General features: G+C 43.6%; 2 protein-coding genes across 5 annotated transcripts in view; one reads left to right on the forward strand and one right to left on the reverse strand.

Annotated features, from left to right (window-relative positions):
• The window catches only part of ELP4 (elongator acetyltransferase complex subunit 4), a 261,945-nt gene extending 246,284 nt beyond the window's left edge, over positions 1 to 15,661 (reverse strand). For all 3 annotated transcript variants that reach the window (XM_040409516.1, XM_040409515.1, XM_040409517.1), the window contains exons 1-2: positions 15,474 to 15,661; positions 6,540 to 6,575 (exon numbers count right to left, since the gene is read on the reverse strand). In XM_040409516.1, coding sequence (XP_040265450.1) covers positions 6,540 to 6,575; positions 15,474 to 15,639 — 202 coding nt within the window. In that variant the 5' untranslated portion in view covers positions 15,640 to 15,661. The remainder of the gene's footprint in view (positions 1 to 6,539; positions 6,576 to 15,473) is intronic.
• A 96-nt stretch (positions 15,662 to 15,757) lies between these two features.
• The window catches only part of IMMP1L (inner mitochondrial membrane peptidase subunit 1), a 55,132-nt gene continuing 47,376 nt past the window's right edge, over positions 15,758 to 23,513 (forward strand). For both annotated transcript variants that reach the window (XM_040410030.1, XM_040410031.1), the window contains exon 1: positions 15,758 to 15,808. The gene's annotated coding sequence lies outside the window, so the exon portion shown is untranslated. The remainder of the gene's footprint in view (positions 15,809 to 23,513) is intronic.

Here is a 23,513-nt window from a genome sequence, read left to right on the forward strand (position 1 = left end):
TGCAGATCACTATGGCGAAATACATATACAAACGGAAAATGCAAATGTGATCGCACACTACATCCAGCACTCTGCCCTGACTGCATGCTGGATGAGGCATTGGTGTACATTTTGGCCAAAGCGTAATAAGCCACTCACCGCGTCAAGGTCGCCTCTATTTGAGTGGTCCCTAACGCTATTTCCTACCTGTTTATGGGACATGACAGCCACACAAAGTCCAGGGAATGCAGGTCAGCATGCAAGCCAAGTACACTCTGCTTTTAACCCTGTCCGGTGCCATTACAGCTTTCATCGGATCCAGGGATGCAAGTACCAACATGCATGCTGAGCCCACCATATACTTCTCCTGGAGCCAAATGGCTAATGGTAGGTTCTATATAAGCAGACTCAGTTTTATACTGACTTTAAAACCAGCCTCCAGGACAGATTGACTGGTCAGGTGTGCATGACTCAAAGGAGATCGCCACGCCTCCAATATAAGCTACAAAGAAAGAATGTGGGGGGTTGAGCCCGCACAACCCGCCTGTAGGTGCAGATCACTATGGCGAAATACATATACAAACGGAAAATGCAAATGTGATCGCACTCTATATCCAGCACTCTGCCCCGCCTCCGTGCTGGATGAGACATTGGTGTACATTTTGGCCAAAGCGTAATAAGCCACTCACCGGACGGGGTTAAAAGCAGAGTGTACTTGGCGTGCATGCTGACCTGCATTCCCTGGACTTTGTGTGGCTGTCATGGCCCATAAACAGGTAGGAAATAGCGTTAGGGACCACTCAAATGAGACGACCTTGACGCGGTGAGTGGCTTATTACGCTTTGGCCAAAATGTACACCAATGTCTCATCCAGCATGGAGGCAGGGCATAATGATGTATGTAGTGTGCGATCACATTTGCATTTTCCGTTTGTATATGTTATAATAACAGGAGACCCCGGCACAACGCAGGCTGAGTATATAAAAAATCTCTGTATAGACCTAAACCAGCCAGGTGCACTCATTAACGCGTCAGTTAATGAACCATAAGACGCGCCGGCCTCTACAAACGTGACATCTCCTATAAGTGTTGATGCAGTTTCCATAACAATGCCAATTGGGTCCTTCTTTAGTCGTATTAATTCCCAGCGCAAGCCTCTGGATAACACTGCGCAGACCTACGAGAGAGGGAAAAAAAAACTCTGTACAGACATAAGTAAGTGTCTGACTGTTTTCCATAATCATTTCCTAACCTTCTGATATTAGAGCGTCTCGGGAGAACCTGGACAATTAATATAAACAGTTTTGACGCCCGGAATTTACCATTAAGTGGTTAAATTAACCAGGATAATGGGCGTCAAATAACCACAACGAGCTTTTCATTTTCTTACAGTAATGCAACTCATAGCTGCCCCCCCCCCCCTTCCATATTTTACAGACTATAAGAAGCACTTTTTTCATTCAAAAGTGGGGGAAAGTGACAGTGCGGTTATCAGCAGGCAGGAGACAAAAGGAGTTGGGGGCAGAGATGTTCTGGCTGGACTCGCCCTCCAAGGTCTTTTTCTAGGTCCTTCTGTGCACTGTGTCCTGACCACGTATAGCGTGAGGATGAGGTGCACGTAGGCGTACACTATGACCTGATGCTGTGTGACGCCAGGTCACAGTGCAGCGCAGGCCGGAAGAAGCTGTGCGGGGAGTGGTGAGGTCTGGATCTGCAGCACCGAGTGGTGAGGTCTGATGGGGGTCCGATCTGAGGTCTGATGGGGTTCCGATCTGAGGGCGGATGGGGGTCCGATCTGAGGGCGGATGGGGGTCCGATCTGAGGGCGGATGGGGGTCCGATCTGAGGGCGGATGGGGGTCCGATCTGAGGGCGGATGGGGGTCCGATCTGAGGGCGGATGGGGGTCCGATCTGAGGGCGGATGGGGGTCCGATCTGAGGGCGGATGGGGGTCCCATCTGAGGGCGGATGGGGGTCTCATCTGAGGGCGGATGGGGGTCCCATCTGAGGGCGGATGGGGGTCCCATCTGAGGGCGGATGGGGGTCCCATCTGAGGGCGGATGGGGGTCCCATCTGAGGGCGGATGGGGGTCCCATCTGAGGGCGGATGGGGGTCCCATCTGAGGGCGGATGGGGGTCCCATCTGAGGGCGGATGGGGGTCCCATCTGAGGGCGGATGGGGGTCCCATCTGAGGGCGGATGGGGGTCCCATCTGAGGTCTGATGGGGGTCCCATCTGAGGGCGGATGGAGGTCCCATCTGAGGTCTGATGGGGGTCCGATCTGAGGTCTGATGGGGGTCCGATCTGAGGTCTGATGGGGGTCCGATCTGAGGGCGGATGGGGGTCCGATCTGAGGGCGGATGGGGGTCCGATCTGAGGGCGGATGGGGGTCCGATCTGAGGGCGGATGGGGGTCCGATCTGAGGGCGGATGGGGGTCCGATCTGAGGGCGGATGGGGGTCCGATCTGAGGGCGGATGGGGGTCCGATCTGAGGGCGGATGGGGGTCCGATCTGAGGGCGGATGGGGGTCCGATCTGAGGGCGGATGGGGGTCCGATCTGAGGGCGGATGGGGGTCCGATCTGAGGGCGGATGGGGGTCCGATCTGAGGGCGGATGGGGGTCCCATCTGAGGGCGGATGGGGGTCCCATCTGAGGGCGGATGGGGGTCCCATCTGAGGGCGGATGGGGGTCCCATCTGAGGGCGGATGGGGGTCCCATCTGAGGGCGGATGGGGGTCCCATCTGAGGGGGTAGAATGGTGGGGTAGAATGGGTTGGTTGAGTCAGTGAGCCAGACCAGTAAGGGTCCTAAAAGTTACAGTTTAGGTACATGTTGTACCTTGAAAATGTGATGGCTTGTAAGATCCTAGTTCTGGAATACGGTGAACTGATCGGTGAATTTTTTGTGACAAATCTCCATGTGGATCCAGGGGGATCAGGCACATTTTAGAAATCAGACAAAAAAACTATGTAAGGGGCATCTGTCAGCAGTTTTGTCCCTATGACACTGGCTGACCTGTTACATGTGCACTTGGCAGCTGAAGGCATCTGTGTGGGTCCCATGTTCATACGAGTCCGCATTGCTGAGAAAACATTTTTAATATATGCAAATAAGTCTATAGGAGCAACGGGGGCAGGGTCGCTGCAATGCGGGCACATATGAACATGGGACCAACACAGATGCCTTCAGCTGCTAAGTGCACAGGTCAGGCAGTGTCATAGGTACAAAACTGCTGACAGATGCCCTCTAAGATGGAATTGTCAGACCACAGATTGTCAGTGATGTCAGACCACACAGAGCAGCCATATCTAGAGTCAAGACAGTTGAAGAAGACCATTTTATCCAAATCTATGAAGGGATCGTGTGCAGAAGTAAATGATCCATGGCCCGCGTCACCCGGAAAACATCAAAACAAATGTCATTAGAGGTTTCTGCCATTTTCCACGGCCAATTTCTCCGTCTTTGATAATTAAGGCGCGGTTATGTCATTAAGAGTTCATTCTGGCAACATCTTTCCAGCTCAATGTTTCGGAAGCAAAAGTCGCTAAGTGGGGCTGGTGACGGCTTCCCGTGGACATGTGCATGGAGATCACAGAAAAGACGCAACCATGGATATGTTGCAAATGTGAAGACAGCAAATTGACTGCAACATTAGTAAATGATGGAGAAATAAATAACTTACTCATGCAAATATGTGCTAAGCATTTTCCATACGCTTTATTGGGACGGAGAGGCGAATTTATGGAATGTTTAGACATATCTGAAGCGTGGAATTGCCCTTGAGAACTTTGTGCTAACTGCATTTCTTATCTCAGCTTCTAATGAGGCAGACACTTTTAGGTTTACTCCTACAATCAGATTCCTGTACGGCTGCAGGTTATGTATTCGGGAAAGTGAATCCGACTGATGGGACTGAACCTGATGATTTTGCCCGGACCTGCCGATCCCCTAACGAGTAATCAAGTGTCTAGTTTTCATTCATTCGGAGTTGTTGAGGGAAAGACTGGGGTTGATCATATAGCATTTCAACAGGTCAGATCCTATTTTATTTATTTTAAGCACTTATATAGCGAAACTATATTTACAGACATTAGCATCAAGCTGTCCCCGATGGGGCTCACAATCTAAGTTCCTATCAGTAGGGAGGGCGGGAGGAAACCCACGGGGAGAACATACCTCCATGCAGATGTTGTCCTTGGTCGGATTCGAACCTAGGACCCCAGCGCTGCAAGGCACCAGTGCTAACCACTGAGTCACCACTGTGCTGCCTTTTTATTTTAATGGAGATCAGTTGCCAATGTATACGCATGCTCAGGCGAACCGAGTGTGCAGGAATACGGGGGGAAAAGCTATTGGTCAAATGAGCATTTGACTCGCAACTACTGAAAGTGTAAGCCCACCTTAAAGGGGTTGGCCCATCTAGGACTTTGATGGATATGCCATCAATGTCAGATAGGTGTAGCTCCTGCAGTTATCTAGAGAAAGCGGGCCCCTGAAGTGAAGGAGTACCACCCGCGCATGCGCGACATGCCCTCCATTCATCTCTATGGCAGGTCCGAAAATAAGGCTGTTTTTGAAAGTTCCATAGCGGCGAACGGAGAGCGCACGGCACAAGCGTGGCCAACTCTCTATTCTCCGCTATGGAAGATCAGGAAATTTGGAATTCCCGAAGCGGTGAACGGAGGGTGACCATGAATGCGCAAGCTGCTCTCTGGAGATAGGACCTGCACCTATCTGACATTGATGGCATATCCTAGTGAATGTCCCAGATAAGAACACCCCTTTAAGGTTGGGGTTACACATCGACATATGTCACGCGACAAAAAGTCTCACAAAAGTCACATGACCAGCTAGAGCAACTAGTACAGAGCTGCAACCTGCATTGTGGTCTACGATTTATACGTTGTGTGCGACTTGCGACCAAAACTCCAACAGCGTGTCACATTGCTACCCCGCTGAAAATCATCAGACGCAACGTCGCAGGTCACATGTAGCCGTGTAGTCTAGCTAAAGAGCCAGCAATGACCCGTAGCCGGGTCCAGTCCACCCAGTTACTGCAACCTGGGACGTGCGGCCTCGGCTATAAACACCATTCGCATTTTTGTTTATCAACTTTGGTGTAAAAATATATATATTTTTTTTTTTTTACAAATTTTTGTCCTACAGTGTTAAAGGTGTTTCAAAGTGTTTTTTTTTTTTTTTTTTTACTGATAGCCTATCCTCTGGATAAGTCATCAGTATCTGATTGGTGGGGATCCGACACTTGGGACCCCCGTCAATCAGCTGTTTGAGAAGGCACCGGTGCTCGCAGTAGCGCCTCGGCTTCCCTCTGCTTACCAATCACAGCTCTGCACATTGGTATCGAAGCTCAGCCCCATTCACTTCTGTGGGTCTGAGCTGTGCCTAGGTCATGTGACCGATGAACATGATGTGACGTGGCCTCGATAAATCTGTGAAAAGGCCACGGCACTACTACAAGTGCAGTTCTTTCTCAAACAGCTAATCAGCGGGGGTCCCGAGTGTCGGAGCACCACCAGTCAGATACTGATGATCCAGAGGATAGGTTATCAGTAAAAAATAAAAAAAAGTCTTAGAAAACCTAGTCTATCTCCTGTTGCTCCACTGATTGCTGGATGTATAGCCCCTATCTCTGAAGGTCAGATAGCTCATAAACATTCATTGAATCCATATTCTTATCAGTTTAGCTATGAGTGTTCATGAGCTGTCGGAAATTCAGGGATAAGGGCTATACAGCTAGTCATTAGTGCAGCGACCTGACAGCTCGTTGTAAAACTGAAAGTAGGATACTCTGCTAATAGTCTAAAGCTTAACCATGTAAGTCACAAAACTGCTGAAAATTTTAATAAAGATCAATTGAAAAAATGATTTTTAGCCCAAAATGAGCAAAATGCCCCCTAAGGTGCAGATACCCTTAAGAGCATAATAAAGCAGAAATCTCTAATGTGCACCAGTAGTAGAAGGGCTGCTGTTTTTTTCCCCCAGACACAGCGCCACTCTTGTCCAAGGGCTATGTCTGGTATTGCAGCTGAATCTTTTTCAAGTGCATAGGCGGGAGGTGCAGTACCAGACTTCACAGCAAAATCTGCATGTGTTACCCACACTATGAAGAAGCGAAATCTGCGGTGAGGATGCTGCGGTCGTGCAAATCTGCAGCATGCTCACTTTTGACATAGAAGATTTCTGCTACATGTGAATGGCGTTTTCAAAACCCCATCCACATTTATCGTTCTGCAGTGGATTTGCTTCCGCACCTGCAACTTACCCTAACCTAGGGATGGGCAAACTGCGGCTCTCCTGCTGTCGTAAAACTACAACTCCCAGTATCCCCAGTCTGCCTACAGCTATCAGCCTACAGCAGGGTGTGATGGGACTTGTAGTTTTACAACAGCTGGAGAGCTGCAGTTTGCCCGTCCCTGCGGCCTAACCCATCCCTTGGTGCTATGTGCAAGTCAAGAGCAAGACGACCACATCACGTCCTCCCCGATCTATGGCAATATAAAAACATAGATGAACATTTACCACCACGGAGGACGCAGCACTGACCTATTAGGAGTAGTGTCCCCACAGCAAGACCACCGCCTGTGGGAGAGAAGAAGCAGCAGCGTTAGCAACGACAACTAAAAAAAAAAAACGGAATGTGACATACAGTCACTATATTATAGAACAGCGCATCAGCCTAAAGGCGGGTTTGGACAGGCCGATGGAGCGGGCGATTGCTCCGTTAGGGAGACGCGTTCATTTAAATGCAGCGATCTCCTTCAAAGCATGAGGAAGAAGGATTGCTATTGTGATCCCTCGTCCTCATACAGAATCATGGTGTCTGGGCAGCAGATTGCTGTTTAGACCACACGATCTGCTGCCCAGAAACGATCGGTGGTGCCTACAGGAACTACAGGATCACCCGATGACCGAGCATTTTGCTCGGTCATCGGGGGATCACCGCCACATTTAGATGGCCAGATTGGGAACAGCAAGAATGGTCATTTCCGATAATCTGGACTATTATTGGCTCGTCTAAATCCACCTTAAGAAGCCAGAAGTACCGGTATTCAGATGTCACCAGGAATGGCCAGATCAGATATCTCTTAGGGGTCTCCTCACAACTGTCAATGCTCTTTAGACCTGTGAGAAGAATACACCTAGGGCTGCAAAGCTCTACCGCACTGTGCAATGTCCACAGTCATCCCATTCACAGGATACTTTTCCTTCTCACACCAGTCAGTGCAGATGTTGCCTAGGTTTACTATAGACTGCTATGCAGGCTATAAGGGCTGGATGGCAGGGAATGTGGGTAGACGCGTTTTAATGAAGGGAACCTTTCAGTAGACTCATAGTGCTCTAAAGGTGAATTCACACATGGCGGAAATTTCTGCAACTGACCCATTCATCTGAATGGGCCTTGTAGCGAGGAGGGAGCGGGAAGCAGAAAGTAGCGGGGGATTCTAGCGGTGCTGGGATGGGAGAGAGAGAGGTATCACTAAAAGGGGTGTTCAACTTAAAGTGGTTTTCCAGGTTCCTAACATTGATGACCTGTCCTCAGGATATGTCACCAAGTTCTATAATGCTCCCCGACATGACTGGGCCCCTCACACAGATTGTACTTAACTCGCTCGCCAGAACTTGCGTCGATTCTCATAACGCCACGGCCGGGAGAAAACATCCAGCGTCGGGAGAAAGCAGCCAACGAGCATCCCTAGCGTCACCCCCGATGCTAGCGATGCGCGTGACGGGGAGCGAAGTAAGTACAATGTCTGTTAGGGGCCAGGCATTATAGAACTTGGATAACCCCTTTAATGTCTGATCGGTGAGGATCCGACACCCTGCACTGGTGCTGAAACTAGAACCGAGAATGGAACAGGAACAACAGCTCCGTTCAAAGTGTAGTGGCCGTGCTGTGTTACTGCAGCTCAGCTCCCATTGAAGTGAACAGAAGGTGAGCTGTAGTAACTGGGCACGGCCACTACACTGTGAACGGCGCTATGCTTCCTGTTCGATTTCCAACTGCAGGAGGCTGAAGGGAGCGGCTGATGGGAGGGGAAGAGTGTCAGACACTCACCAATTGGATATTAACAACCTATCGCGAGAATAGGTCATCAATATCAGGAGCCTGGAAAAACCATATAAATTAAAACTCAGGCAACCCCGGGGCATGTCTCCCCATTGCTTTCAGCGCTGCACTTCGGTCCTGCCCGCTGCTGTTTGTTTGCCTGGCTGCAGCAGTGACATTCCATACACGCAGATCACCGTGCAGCCAATCACCGGACTCAGCAGTGATATCCTTTACACAGCAGACGCCAGTGATCCGTGTGCATGGAACGTCACCGGTGGGGAGAATCTGGGGCGCAGCACTGAAAGCAGTGGGGAGATAAGGGGTGAGAATTGATTCCTCCATTTATTTTAAGGGGCTGCCCGAATTTTTGTTTAAAATGATTGGTTCATTTCAAATACTAAAGGCATGTCTCCAGGATATGCCATCGGTGTCAAACAGGTGCAGGTCCCACCTCAGCTCCTAGCTCAAGAGCATGCCCCCAATGTAAAGGAGGGCACGCAACATTCGTGAGGCGCTATGGGAATTCCGATAATAGCCGAGTGAGCACAATTGGTGAACAGAGGGTGGCCTTGCATGTATGGCTGCTCTCCGTTCCCTTCAGGGGCCCGGCTCTGGTGATAGGAGTCGAGGTGGGGCCTGCTCTTATTTGGCATTGATGGCGTATCCTGGATACAGTTGTATATTGTACAGATCTGTGTAATGTATGTCCTATATACTGTACAGATCTATCTAATGTATGTCCTATATACTGTACAGATCTGTGTAATGTATGTCCTATATACTGTACATATCTCTGTAATGTACGTCTTATATACTGTACAGATCTCTGTAATGTATGTCCTATATACTGTACAGATCTATCTAATGTATGTCCTATATACTGTACAGATCTCTGTAATGTATGTCCTATATACTGTACAGATCTCTGTAATGTATGTCCTATATACTGTACAGATCTCTGTAATGTATGTCCTATATACTGTACAGATCTATCTAATGTATGTCCTATATACTGTACAGATCTATCTAATGTATGTCCTATATACTGTACAGATCTCTGTAATGTATGTCCTATATACTGTACAGATCTATCTAATGTATGTCCTATATACTGTACAGATCTATCTAATGTATGTCCTATATATACTGTACAGATCTCTGTAATGTATGTCCTATATACTGTACAGATCTATCTAATGTATGTCCTATATACTGTACAGATCTATCTAATGTATGTCCTATATACTGTACAGATCTATCTAATGTATGTCCTATATACTGTACAGATCTCTGTAATGTATGTCCTATATACTGTACAGATCTATCTAATGTATGTCCTATATACTGTACAGATCTATCTAATGTATGTCCTATATACTGTACAGATCTATCTAATGTATGTCCTATATACTGTACAGATCTATCTAATGAATGTCCTATATACTGTACAGATCTATCTAATGTATGTCCTATATACTGTACAGATCTCTGTAATGTATGTCCTATATACTGTACAGATCTCTGTAATGTATGTCCTATATACTGTACAGATCTATCTAATGTATGTCCTATATACTGTACAGATCTATATAATGTATGTCCTATATACTGTACAGATCTATCTAATGTATGTCCTATATACTGTACAGATCTGTAATGTATGTCCTATATACTGTACAGATCTGTAATGTATGTCCTATATACTGTACAGATCTATCTAATGTATGTCCTATATACTGTACAGATCTCTGTAATGTATGTCCTATATACTGTACAGATCTCTGTAATGTATGTCCTATATACTGTACAGATCTATCTAATGTATGTCCTATATACTGTACAGATCTATCTAATGTATGTCCTATATACTGTACAGATCTGTAATGTATGTCCTATATACTGTACAGATCTCTGTAATGTATGTCCTATATACTGTACAGATCTCTGTAATGTATGTCCTATATACTGTACAGATCTATATAATGTATGTCCTATATACTGTACAGATCTATGTAATGTATGTCCTATATACTGTACAGATCTATCTAATGTATGTCCTATATACTGTACAGATCTATCTAATGTATGTCCTATATATTGTACAGATCTGTAATGTATGTCCTATATACTGTACAGATCTAATGTATGTCCTATATACTGTACAGATCTATCTAATGTATGTCCTATATACTGTACAGATCTCTGTAATGTATGTCCTATATACTGTACAGATCTCTGTAATGTATGTCCTATATACTGTACAGATCTATCTAATGTATGTCCTATATATGTACAGATCTCTGTAATGTATGTCCTATATACTGTACAGATCTATCTAATGTATGTCCTATATACTGTACAGATCTATCTAATGTATGTCCTATATACTGTACAGATCTATCTAATGTATATACTATATACTGTACAGATCTCTGTAATGTATGTCCTATATACTGTACAGATCTATCTAATGTATGTCCTATATACTGTACAGATCTATCTAATGTATGTCCTATATACTGTACAGATCTATCTAATGTATATACTATATACTGTACAGATCTCTGTAATGTATGTCCTATATACTGTACAGATCTATCTAATGTATGTCCTATATATGTACAGATCTCTGTAATGTATGTCCTATATACTGTACAGATCTATCTAATGTATGTCCTATATACTGTACAGATCTCTGTAATGTATGTCCTATATACTGTACAGATCTATCTAATGTATGTCCTATATACTGTACAGATCTATCTAATGTATGTCCTATATATACTGTACAGATCTCTGTAATGTATGTCCTATATACTGTACAGATCTATCTAATGTATGTCCTATATACTGTACAGATCTATCTAATGTATGTCCTATATACTGTACAGATCTATCTAATGTATGCCCTATATACTGTACAGATCTATCTAATGTATGTCCTATATACTGTACAGATCTCTGTAATGTATGTCCTATATATACTGTACAGATCTCTGTAATGTATGTCCTATATACTGTACAGATCTATCTAATGTATGTCCTATATACTGTACAGATCTATCTAATGTATGTCCTATATACTGTACAGATCTCTGTAATGTATGTCCTATATATACTGTACAGATCTCTGTAATGTATGTCCTATATACTGTACAGATCTATCTAATGTATGTCCTATATACTGTACAGATCTATCTAATGAATGTCCTATATACTGTACAGATCTATCTAATGTATGTCCTATATACTGTACAGATCTCTGTAATGTATGTCCTATATACTGTACAGATCTCTGTAATGTATGTCCTATATACTGTACAGATCTATCTAATGTATGTCCTATATACTGTACAGATCTATCTAATGTATGTCCTATATACTGTACAGATCTCTGTAATGTATGTCCTATATACTGTACAGATCTCTGTAATGTATGTCCTATATACTGTACAGATCTATCTAATGTATGTCCTATATACTGTACAGATCTATATAATGTATGTCCTATATACTGTACAGATCTCTGTAATGTATGTCCTATATACTGTACAGATCTCTGTAATGTATGTCCTATATACTGTACAGATCTCTGTAATGTATGTCCTATATACTGTACAGATCTCTGTAATGTATGTCCTATATACTGTACAGATCTATCTAATGAATGTCCTATATACTGTACAGATCTCTGTAATGTATGTCCTATATACTGTACAGATCTCTGTAATGTATGTCCTATATACTGTACAGATCTATCTAATGTATGTCCTATATACTGTACAGATCTATCTAATGTATGTCCTATATACTGTACAGATCTGTAATGTATGTCCTATATACTGTACAGATCTCTGTAATGTATGTCCTATATACTGTACAGATCTCTGTAATGTATATCCTATATACTGTACAGATCTATGTAATATATATCCTATATACTGTACAGATCTATGTAATGTATGTCCTATATACTGTACAGATCTATCTAATGTATGTCCTATATACTGTACAGATCTATCTAATGTATGTCCTATATATTGTACAGATCTGTAATGTATGTCCTATATACTGTACAGATCTGTAATGTATGTCCTATATACTGTACAGATCTAATGTATGTCCTATATACTGTACAGATCTATCTAATGTATGTCCTATATACTGTACAGATCTCTGTAATGTATGTCCTATATACTGTACAGATCTATCTAATGTATGTCCTATATACTGTACAGATCTCTGTAATGTATGTCCTATATACTGTACAGATCTCTGTAATGTATGTCCTATATACTGTACAGATCTCTGTAATGTATGTCCTATATACTGTACAGATCTCTGTAATGTATGTCCTATATACTGTACAGATCTATCTAATGTATGTCCTATATATGTACAGATCTCTGTAATGTATGTCCTATATACTGTAAAGATCTCTGTAATGTATGTCCTATATACTGTACAGATCTCTGTAATGTATGTCCTATATACTGTACAGATCTATCTAATGTATATACTATATACTGTACAGATCTAATGTATGTCCTATATACTGTACAGATCTATCTAATGTATGTCCTATATATGTACAGATCTCTGTAATGTATGTCCTATATACTGTACAGATCTATCTAATGTATGTCCTATATACTGTACAGATCTATCTAATGTATGTCCTATATACTGTACAGATCTCTGTAATGTATGTCCTATATACTGTACAGATCTATCTAATGTATGTCCTATATACTGTACAGATCTCTGTAATGTATGTCCTATATACTGTACAGATCTGTAATGTATGTCCTATATACTGTACACATCTCTGTAATGTATGTCCTATATACTGTACAGATCTATATAATGTATGTCCTATATACTGTACAGATCTATGTAATGTATGTCCTATATACTGTACAGATCTATCTAATGTATGTCCTATATACTGTACAGATCTAATGTATGTCCTATATACTATACAGATCTCTGTAATGTATGTCCTATATACTGTACAGATCTATCTAATGTATGTCCTATATACTGTACAGATCTATCTAATGTATGTCCTATATACTGTACAGATCTCTGTAATGTATGTCCTATATACTGTACAGATCTGTAATGTATGTCCTATATACTGTACAGATCTCTGTAATGTATGTCCTATATACTGTACAGATCTCTGTAATGTATGTCCTATATACTGTACAGATCTCTGTAATGTATGTCCTATATACTGTACAGATCTCTGTAATGTATGTCCTATATACTGTACAGATCTCTGTAATGTATGTCCTATATACTGTACAGATCTATGTAATGTATATCCTATATACTGTACAGATCTATCTAATGTATGTCCTATATACTGTACAGATCTATCTAATGTATGTCCTATATACTGTACAGATCTCTGTAATGTATGTCCTATATACTGTACAGATCTATGTAATGTATATCCTATATACTGTACAGATCTATATAATGTATGTCCTATATACTGTACAGATCTCTGTAATGTATGTCCTATATACTGTACAGATCTATCTAATGAATGTCCTATATACTGTACAGATCTCTGTAATGTATGTCCTATATACTGTACAGATCTATATAATGTATGTCCTATATACTGTACAGATCTCTGTAATGTATGTCCTATATACTGTACAGATCTCTGTAATGTATGTCCTATATACTGTACAGATCTCTGTAATGTATGTCCTATATACTGTACAGATCTCTGTAATGTATGTCCTATATACTGTACAGATCTCTGTAATGTATGTCCTATATACTGTACAGATCTGTAATGTATGTCCTATATACTGTACAGATCTATGTAATGTATGTCCTATATACTGTACAGATCTCTGTAATGTATGTCCTATATACTGTACAGATCTATCTAATGTATGTCCTATATACTGTACAGATCTATCTAATGTATGTCCTATATACTGTACAGATCTCTGTAATGTATGTCCTATATACTGTACAGATCTATCTAATGTATGTCCTATATACTGTACAGATCTATCTAATGTATGTCCTATATACTGTACAGATCTGTAATGTATGTCCTATATACTGTACAGATCTGTACAGTATATAGGACATACATTATATAGATCTATGTAATGTATGTTCTATATACTGTACAGATCTATCTAATGTATGTCCTATATACTGTACAGATCTATCTAATGTATGTCCTATATACTGTACAGATCTCTGTAATGTATGTCCTATATACTGTACAGATCTATGTAATATATATCCTATATACTGTACAGATCTCTGTAATGTATGTCCTATATACTGTACAGATCTCTGTAATGTATGTCCTATATACTGTACAGATCTCTGTAATGTATGTCCTATATACTGTACAGATCTCTGTAATGTATGTCCTATATACTGTACAGATCTCTGTAATGTATGTCCTATATACTGTACAGATCTATGTAATGTATATCCTATATACTGTACAGATCTATATAATGTATGTCCTATATACTGTACAGATCTGTAATGTATGTCCTATATACTGTACAGATCTATGTAATGTATGTCCTATATACTGTACAGATCTATCTAATGTATGTCCTATATACTGTACAGATCTCTGTAATGTATGTCCTATATACTGTACAGATCTATCTAATGTATGTCCTATATACTGTACAGATCTATGTAATCTATGTCCTATATACTGTACAGATCTATCTAATGTATGTCCTATATATACTGTACAGATCTGTAATGTATGTCCTATATACTGTACAGATCTGTAATGTATGTCCTATATACTGTACAGATCTGTGTAATGTATGTCCTATATACTGTACAGATCTGTGTAATGTATGTCCTATATACTGTACAGATCTCTGTAATGTATGTCCTATATACTGTACAGATCTATCTAATGTATGTCCTATATACTGTACAGATCTATCTAATGTATGTCCTATATACTGTACAGATCTATCTAATGTATGTCCTATATACTGTACAGATCTAATGTATGTCCTATATACTGTACAGATCTGTGTAATGTATGTCCTATATACTGTACAGATCTGTAATGTATGTCCTATATACTGTACAGATCTGTAATGTATGTCCTATATACTGTACAGATCTCTGTAATGTATGTCCTATATACTGTACAGATCTCTGTAATGTATGTCCTATATACTGTACAGATCTGTAATGTATGTCCTATATACTGTACAGATCTATCTAATGTATGTCCTATATACTGTACAGATCTCTGTAATGTATGTCCTATATACTGTATGTATCCATGTCTACTATAGCCCCATGCACTGTAGATGTAGCCCTCAGTGTTGGGTCAGCTGCACACTACACGGATGGCAGCTATGGCACCATGCACCATGCACCATGCACCCTCCACACACCTAGGATGTGATCCAGAGAGGGCACGCCGGTGGAGACGAGGAGCTGCCCATTGTGCACGGAGGGCCGGGTCCCGCTGATGGCCGGGAGCTTTCCCCGCACCTTTCTCCGAAAGCTCGTCTCAGCCCTGGCTCCATCACTCACGCCTCGATAACCGGGCGCAGCCATCTTGCTTCACCCGTCAACAACGCGCTGCACCACGGGAAAGCGTGACGCCGCAGAAGCCAATCAGATGAGGGGAATCGAGACAGCGAGCCAATCGGGAGCTTCTTTATTAGAGGCGTGTCTGGGACTGGAGTCAGTCAGCCGACCTCACAGCAGCCTTGACATTTACACGGTGAGTCGGTGAAATGAATTGTAATCTTCGGCTTTTGTGGGGGATTTAGTCACGTGGGCTGTGGTGTATTTGGGGGTACACGGTAACCGCCCCGAGGGTCAGCTTGTGTTGCCGTCATGGTTTCCCTTGCTATTGAATTGCTTTGTTTTGAAAGGGCAGAAAAACGCAAGGTCCAAGGTGTGTATGAGGGAACTTGCGATATCATAGCACCCTGTCCCTGGAGATAGGGTGCTGCCACAAAAAAAAAAAAAAAAAAAAACTTTATCTGATCTGCAGCTTTATATCGGTTTTTGGTGAGTTTTTGCCCATACAGAGCATTTACCACCTGGTGTTTTTGTCCTGTGGTTTGGACCAGTTCACACTGTGGTTTATACTGGTGCCGACTGCAAGTCCAAATTCTGTGTGGCGTCTAATATTGCTATGAATAGGACGCAGCGTGCGCGGCCAGCGGTGTAAAACTTCGCCAAGAAGGGACCTGTCGCCTTGTGGTGCGGTGGCCGGATGGGAGTTTCGGTAGGAGGTCTATTTGCCATTTAGCGCCATTCGTGTAATCTTGTAACTGTTTTAATCTGTTTTTACGTAAAATTGTCCTGCAACCCGTTTTTTGACACTTTTTCTAAATTTGCGTGCGACAGATATTGTTATACAGGTGTTTTAAAAGTGGTAAAATAGGGGCAGTGTGACAAACATGGATCCCGCGCCTGTACGTTCCGCATTTTGTGGAACGGCCTGCCCCTAATAGATCGGTCCTATCCTTGTCCGTAATGCAGAGAATAGTAGGATAGTTTCACTTTTTTTTTTTTTTTTTTTTTTTTGGCGGACACAGGGTCATTTCCGTTTGTTTTGCGGCCCCGTTGAAGTGAATGGTTCTGCATATGGGTTGCAAAAAAAAGGGATGGTTCAGGTCTGTCCTGGAGAAGTCCTCAGTCCACGGCCAAAATTGTTGTGTGCACTAAATTAAAATTCTCACCTAATTTTTCTATATTTGAGGATATATCTGTCTGCGGTTTTACGCCAGTTACAACATATCTGTCAAACTACAAAAAAATCCGCTCCAACTGCCTGATTTATTGACCGATGAACCCTTTAGGCCTCTTTCACACGGGCGTTGCGGGAAAATGTGCGGGTGCGTTACGGGAACACCCGCGATTTTTCCGCGTGAGTGCAAAACATTGTAATGCGTTTTGCACTCGCGTGAGAAAAATCGAGCGTGTTTGGTACCCAAACCCGAACTTCTTCACAGAAGTTCGGGCTTGGGATCGGTGTTCTGTAGATTGTATTATTTTCCCTTATAACATGGTTATAAGGGAAAATAATAGCACTCTGAATACAGAATGCATAGTAAAATAGCGCTGGAGGGGTTAAAAAAAAAAAAATTAAAATAATTTAACTCACCTTAATCCACTTGCTGGCGCTGCCGGCATCTCGTCTGTCTCCTTCTTTGCTGAACAGGACCTGTGGTGAGCATTCATTCCAGGACCTGTGGTGACGTCACTCCGGTCATCACATGACCCATCACCATGGTAAAAGATCATGTGATGACCGGAGTGACGTCACCACAGGTCCTGGAATGAATGCTCACCACAGGTCCTGTTCAGCAAAGGAGACAGACGAGATGCCGGCAGCGCCAGCAAGTGGATTAAGGTGAGTTAAATTATTATTAATTTTTTTTTTTAACCCCTCCAGCGCTATTGTACTATGCATTCTGTATTCAGAATGCTATTATTTTCCCTTATAACCATGTTATAAGGGGAAATAATAATGATCGGGTCTCCATCCCGATCGTCTCCTAGCAACCGTGCGTGAAAATCGCACCGCATCCGCACTTGTTTGCGGATGCTTGCGATTTTCACGCAACCCCATTCACTTCTATGGGGCATGCGTTGCGTGAAAAACGTAGAATATAGAACATGCTGCGATTTTCAGGCAACGCACAAGTGATGCGTAAAAATCATCGTTCATGTGAACAGCCCCATAGAAATGAATGGGTCGGTATTCAGTGCGGGTGCAATGCGTTCAACTTACGCATCGCATCCGCGCGGAATACTCGCCCGTGTGAAAGGGGCCTTAGGCCACCTGCACATGTTGCAGATCACCCTCAGCTTTTTCTGTGCAGCAGCGTAATGCCGCACCAATAAAGCGTATGAGCTTACACAAATGTCGTGTACGGTTTCCGTGCGAGATTGACCTGGGGATTTTGCAATACACAGAATCTCCGTTTTTTTTGTCCTGTTTTTGTGTGTGCAGAGTTTACTCTATTCAAGGCAAGGAGGATATCTGCAGCAAAACCACGTCAAATCCACGTAAAAAAAAATGCAAGTAAGGCCTCATGCACACGACCGTTCCGTTTTTTGCAAACTGCGGATCCGCAAAAAAACTGAAGCCGCCCCTGTGCCTTCCGCAATTATAGAATTGCCTATTCTTGTCCGCAAACGGACAAGAATAGGACATGCTTTATTTTTTTTTATTTTTTGCGGGGCCACGGAACAGAGCAACGGGTGCGGACAGCACACGGAGTGCTGTCCGCATCTTTTGCGCCCCCATTGAAGTGAATGGGTCCACACCTGAGCCGCAAAAACTGCGGCTCGGATGCGAACCACAACAACGGTCGTGTGCATGAGGCCTAAAGCGTGCGTTTTTTGGTACAGAAAATCCACTAGCGTTTTTCTTTTCCGGCACTGAGTTCCGTCACAGGGGCTCAATACCAGAAAAGAACTGATCCGTCATATCCCCATGCATTCTGAATGGAGAGTAATCCGTTCAGGATGCATCAGGATGTCTTCAGTTCAGTCTTTTTGACTGATCGGTCAAAAGATAAAACCGCAGCATTCTACGGTTTTATCTCCGGCCAAAAAAACTGAAAATTTGCCTGAATGCCGGATGCTGCATTTTTTTCCATAGGAATGTATTAGTGCCGGATCCGACATTCCGGTCTGTGCATGCGCAGACCAGTAAAAATGTGAAGATCACTGCTCATGTGCACAGCCCTATAGAAATGAATGGGTCCGGATTCAGTGCGGGTGCAATGTGTTCACCTCGCACATTGCACCCGCGCTGAATTCTCGCCCGTGTGAAAGGGGCCTTAGTCTCTTTCTCTAAAGCTACTTTCCAGTCAGTATCCAGACCTGACCTCCGTTTTATAATAGTATCCGGCATGCAGTAGTTGGGCTACTTTCACACTAGCGTTTTTACTGGATCCCTCATGGATCAATAAAAACGCTTCCGTCATAATAATACAACCGTCTGCATCTGTTCTGAACGGATCCGGTTGTATTTTCGCTGAAATGACCGAGACGGATCCGGCATTAGAACCACTGTAAGGCCTCTTTCACACTACTGTATGGCTATTTAAGTGTTTTGCGGTCCGTTTTTCACGGATCCGTTCCGTTTTGTTTTTTTGTTTCCGTTTTTTCGTTGCGTTTTTCCGTATGGCATATACAGTATACAGTAATTACATAGAAAAAATAGGGGCTGGGCGTATCATTTTCAATAGATGGTTCCACAAAAATGGAACGGATACGGAAGACATACGGATGCGTTTCCGTATGTGTTCTGTTTTTTTTGCGGACCTATTGACTTGAATGGAGCCACGGAACGTGATTTGCGGGCAATAATAGGACATGTTCTATCTTTGAACAGAAATACGGAATGCATACGGAGTACATTCCGTTTTTTTTGCGGACCCATTGAAATGAATGGTTCCGTAAAAAACGGCCCGCAAAACGGAAAAAAAAAAAACGGTAGTGTGAAAGAGGCCTAAGTCTATGCGGGACGGATCGGTTTTCTTTTGTCAGTCTTGCTCCGCCTCCCAGGACGCACTCAGAAACGCAGGATTGCAGGATCCCTATGGTGGTTATGGTGATGGAAGTTTCCTTGACGTTTGGGCTACCCCTTTCCCCGAGTGGCGGTATGGGGAAGCGTTAGCGGAAGACTAGGAGTTGTAGACACGAAGCAGTATTTTTATTTATATTGTCCCTGCACTTTGGGGGGGGTGTAAAATAGCCATAGAAAGGTTCCTTACAGACAGAAATCCTAATGCAGGGATTGTCCTGCAGATCTGCCGGCTCAGTTTCCATGTGGAATTTGCTGCCGTCATGAGTATACTACGGGTTGTAAAATTCAAGGTCAATATTCTGCACAGATTTATTCCGAGGCAAGAGAATACCGTATTCATATGCAGCACTGCCCGGGAAATGTCAGCAGATTCAGGATTGTTCAAAGTTAGGGCTCATTCACACGACCGTGGTTTGGTTCCTCATCCGAGACACATTTTTTTGCAGCTTGGGTGGCGGACCCATTCGCTTCAATGGGGCCGCAAAAGATGCAGGTAGCACTCCGCAAAAATTATAAATCATGTCCTATTCTTGTCCGTTTTGCGGACAAGAATAGGCATTTCTGTAAAGGGCTGTCCGTTCCACAAATTGCGGAAGGCACACGGACGGCATCTGTGTTTTGCGGATTCGCAATATGCGGACTGCAAAACCCGGCACGGTCGTGTGAGCAAGCCCTTATATTGAATAATCCTGTGGGGGTTTTTATTATTATTATTTCTAACAGGTTTTTTTAGGCTATTTTCACACTAGCGGCAGGACGGATCCGACAGGCTGTTCACCCTGTTGGATCCGTCCTGCCATTATTTCACCGGACCGCCGCTCTGTCCCCATTGACTGTAATGGGGACGGGGGCGGAGCTCGGCACAGCAGTGCATAGCAAAAGGTCGCCGGACTAAAAGTACTGCATGTCCGACTTTTTAGTCCGGCGGCCTCTCACCGCGAACTGCCGTGCTGCGCCGGAGCTCCGCCCCTATCCCCATTATAGTCAATGGGGACGGAGCATTGGCACGGCGAAATAGCAGCAGGACGGATCCGACATGGGGAACAGCCTGTCTGATCCGTCCTGCCGCTAGTGTGAAAGTACCCTTAAATACTAAAACATAACCAAAACGATATAAATTTGGCATTGCTGTAATGGTACAGACCCACAGAATGGAGTTTGGTGTATATCAGTCAGTAAATGACGCCTTGTTTTCAGGTGTTTATCTGATTGCAGTGCAAAGGTTATTTGTGCCTCATTCTGCGACTTTTCCCCGCTTGTGCTGAGTCTAAAAAAGTGGGTCCGTCTCACTTATCATTTTCTATGCCTGTTTTAGGCTACATGCACACGAACGTGGTTTGGTTCTGCATCGGCTCGGGTGCGGACCCATTCACTTCAATGAGGCCGCAAAAGATGCGGACAGCACTACGTGTGCTGTCCGCATCCGTTGCTCCGTTCCGTGGCCCCGCAAAAAAAATAAATAGAACATGTCCTATTCTTGTCCGTTTTGCGGACAAGGATAGGCATTGTTACGATGGATCTGCAAAAAAAACAGATGACATACGGATGTCCGTTTTTTGTTTTTTTTTCTTTTTTTGTGGATCCGCAATTTGCCGGCCGTAAAACGCATACGGTCGTGTGCTTCTAGCTTTAGGCATAGGAAATGATCTAAATCCATGCTAGCCAGGGAGCTGGCGTGGATTTAGACTGGCGCTGAATGCGCCAGGGCAGGGCCTTATCTAGACAGGTGTCTAAAATGTCAGTCTTAATAAATGACCCCCTTAGGGCTCGTTCACACGACTGTGCTGTTTTTTTGCCGAACGGAACAGGAGGCCTATTATAGAAATGCCTATTCTTGACCGCAAAACGGACAAGAATAGGACATGACTCATCATTTTTGAGGGGTCAACGGAAGTGGACGGCACACAGAGTGCTGTCCGCATCTTTTGCAGACCCATTGGAATGAACGGTTCCGTATGCAGAACGCAAATTACGTTCGTGTGAACGAGCCTTTAATGTGTAATTTTTACCGCAGAGGTAACCGTGTAAGAACTAAACCCCTAACGCTCACGTTGTATGGTAAAATACATGGCGCCATTAAAAAAAAAAAAAAAAACTCTCCAATAAAAAAAACTAATCTTTTGGAAGGGGAAAGAAATACATTACGGGAAGAGGTTAAAGGGGTTCGGCCTAGGAGCTGACAACCTCCATGTTTGTGACATGTGACCAGTCGTCCATCTGCTCCCAGACGATTCCTCGCTAGACCGGAAGTGGCTTTAACCTGTGAGCACTGCTGTGACGTGCCATCCTAGCACATGTGACCACTGAGGCCTTTGATTGGCTGCAGTGGTGACAGTGCCGACCAATTCCACTCTGGTGGGAACAATCCCAATACATTAGTAAGTGCCTTGTATTAACTTTCTCTACGTGATAAATGCCGTTTGCTGAAGGGCTCGTGCGCACGTCTGTTTGCTGTTTTGCAGATCCACAAAACACGGATACCGCCTGCGTGTGTCCCACATGTTGCCCCTGTTTGTGGGGACGTGGAGCCCCCAGAGAGCAGGACCCTCGGACACTGACGGATTTGATTTTGCTCTTAGTTTCTCCTGACTGCCTACATGAGTCTTCTTTTGCATATTGTTGATGCGGTTTGTGTCGGTTTTTTTATATTGTTTTTATTAATTTTTAAGGATTAATTTGGCGCCAAGTTTCGTCTGCCATCAGATCTGCCGGCGGTTTTCTTTAAAAAGCATTGTCTGTGTTATCATTTAGGTCGCCCACTTTCTTTCTTGGATCCTGAGTGTCCTTTGTGAACACGGTTAGAAAACTGCCCTGTCATCAGTCGCATTCACTTTCCTAATCTTCTTACTGGCGTCTGCCATTATGCTGTGCGAAAGCCTCTTCCCTCATCCATCCTGGAATGCAGCGGCATTGGGTGGTGCCAATTAACCCCTTTTTAGGCTGAGGGCACTGTCCTGCATTGCACTGCGTACCATTGTCATTAAACGGGTTAATGCTTTATGGTCAACAAATCAGATTAGCCGCGGCGTCACCTGACCAGATAGCGCTCGCCGTCACGTGATTATTATCTTTTTTTTTTTTTTTTTTTTTGGCGCCCCGCTGTGCTCACGCTGTGTACTGAAAACAAGGTATTTGGGTCTGGAGATACTTGGAAGCCTCGAACAGCGTGAGCCTTGAATTATGATTGTCATGGAAGACGACTTCATTTTCCTTTCCTATTCAGAGAGATGGGACGAGGGTTCAGATCTTCTCCTGCCAGCGGAGGTGGGGGTCCTAATCCTACAAGGGGGGGAATGAGCCGTTTGAATGACGTGACCTAAGAAGGGCATTGTCTGCATCTGAGGGCTCTGAAGTTTGTATCCTGTATTTCCAGTTTATATATATTGTCGGTGTCCATAGAGGAATAGTAAATGGCAGATTCTATTGTGTTTAGTGGTCGCGGGGTTTAGCAGCTTTGCGCTGTTCGCTCCAGGGACGGCAACAACAGAAGTTCAATGATGTACCAATAAAGAACAATTAGAGACAGATGAGGAGGCAAACGTCTCCAAGAAGTTCCTTTCTTCCTTCTTCTCCAGCCTTTATTATAGGAAAGCGGTCGACCTATTAGAGATACATAAGGTATCGTGGCTCCCTGTAGGTAAGGAGCCAATTATTGTATAGCCTCGATTAGCATTTCCTAATATGCATTGGTATGGTAGCTAGGCGTATACATGAAAAATGGGTAAATGGACATCTCCAAAAATGGGCAAAACTTTGATCTTAAGGCCTCTTCCAGACGGGCGTTGCGGGAACACGCGCAATTTTTCCGCACGGGTGCAAAACATTGTAATGCGTTTTGCACTCGCATGAGAAAAATCGCGCATGTTTGGTA

Source organism: Bufo bufo, chromosome 10, assembly GCF_905171765.1.
Source record: "Bufo bufo chromosome 10, aBufBuf1.1, whole genome shotgun sequence".
In the NCBI taxonomy this organism is placed as follows: domain Eukaryota; kingdom Metazoa; phylum Chordata; class Amphibia; order Anura; family Bufonidae; genus Bufo; species Bufo bufo.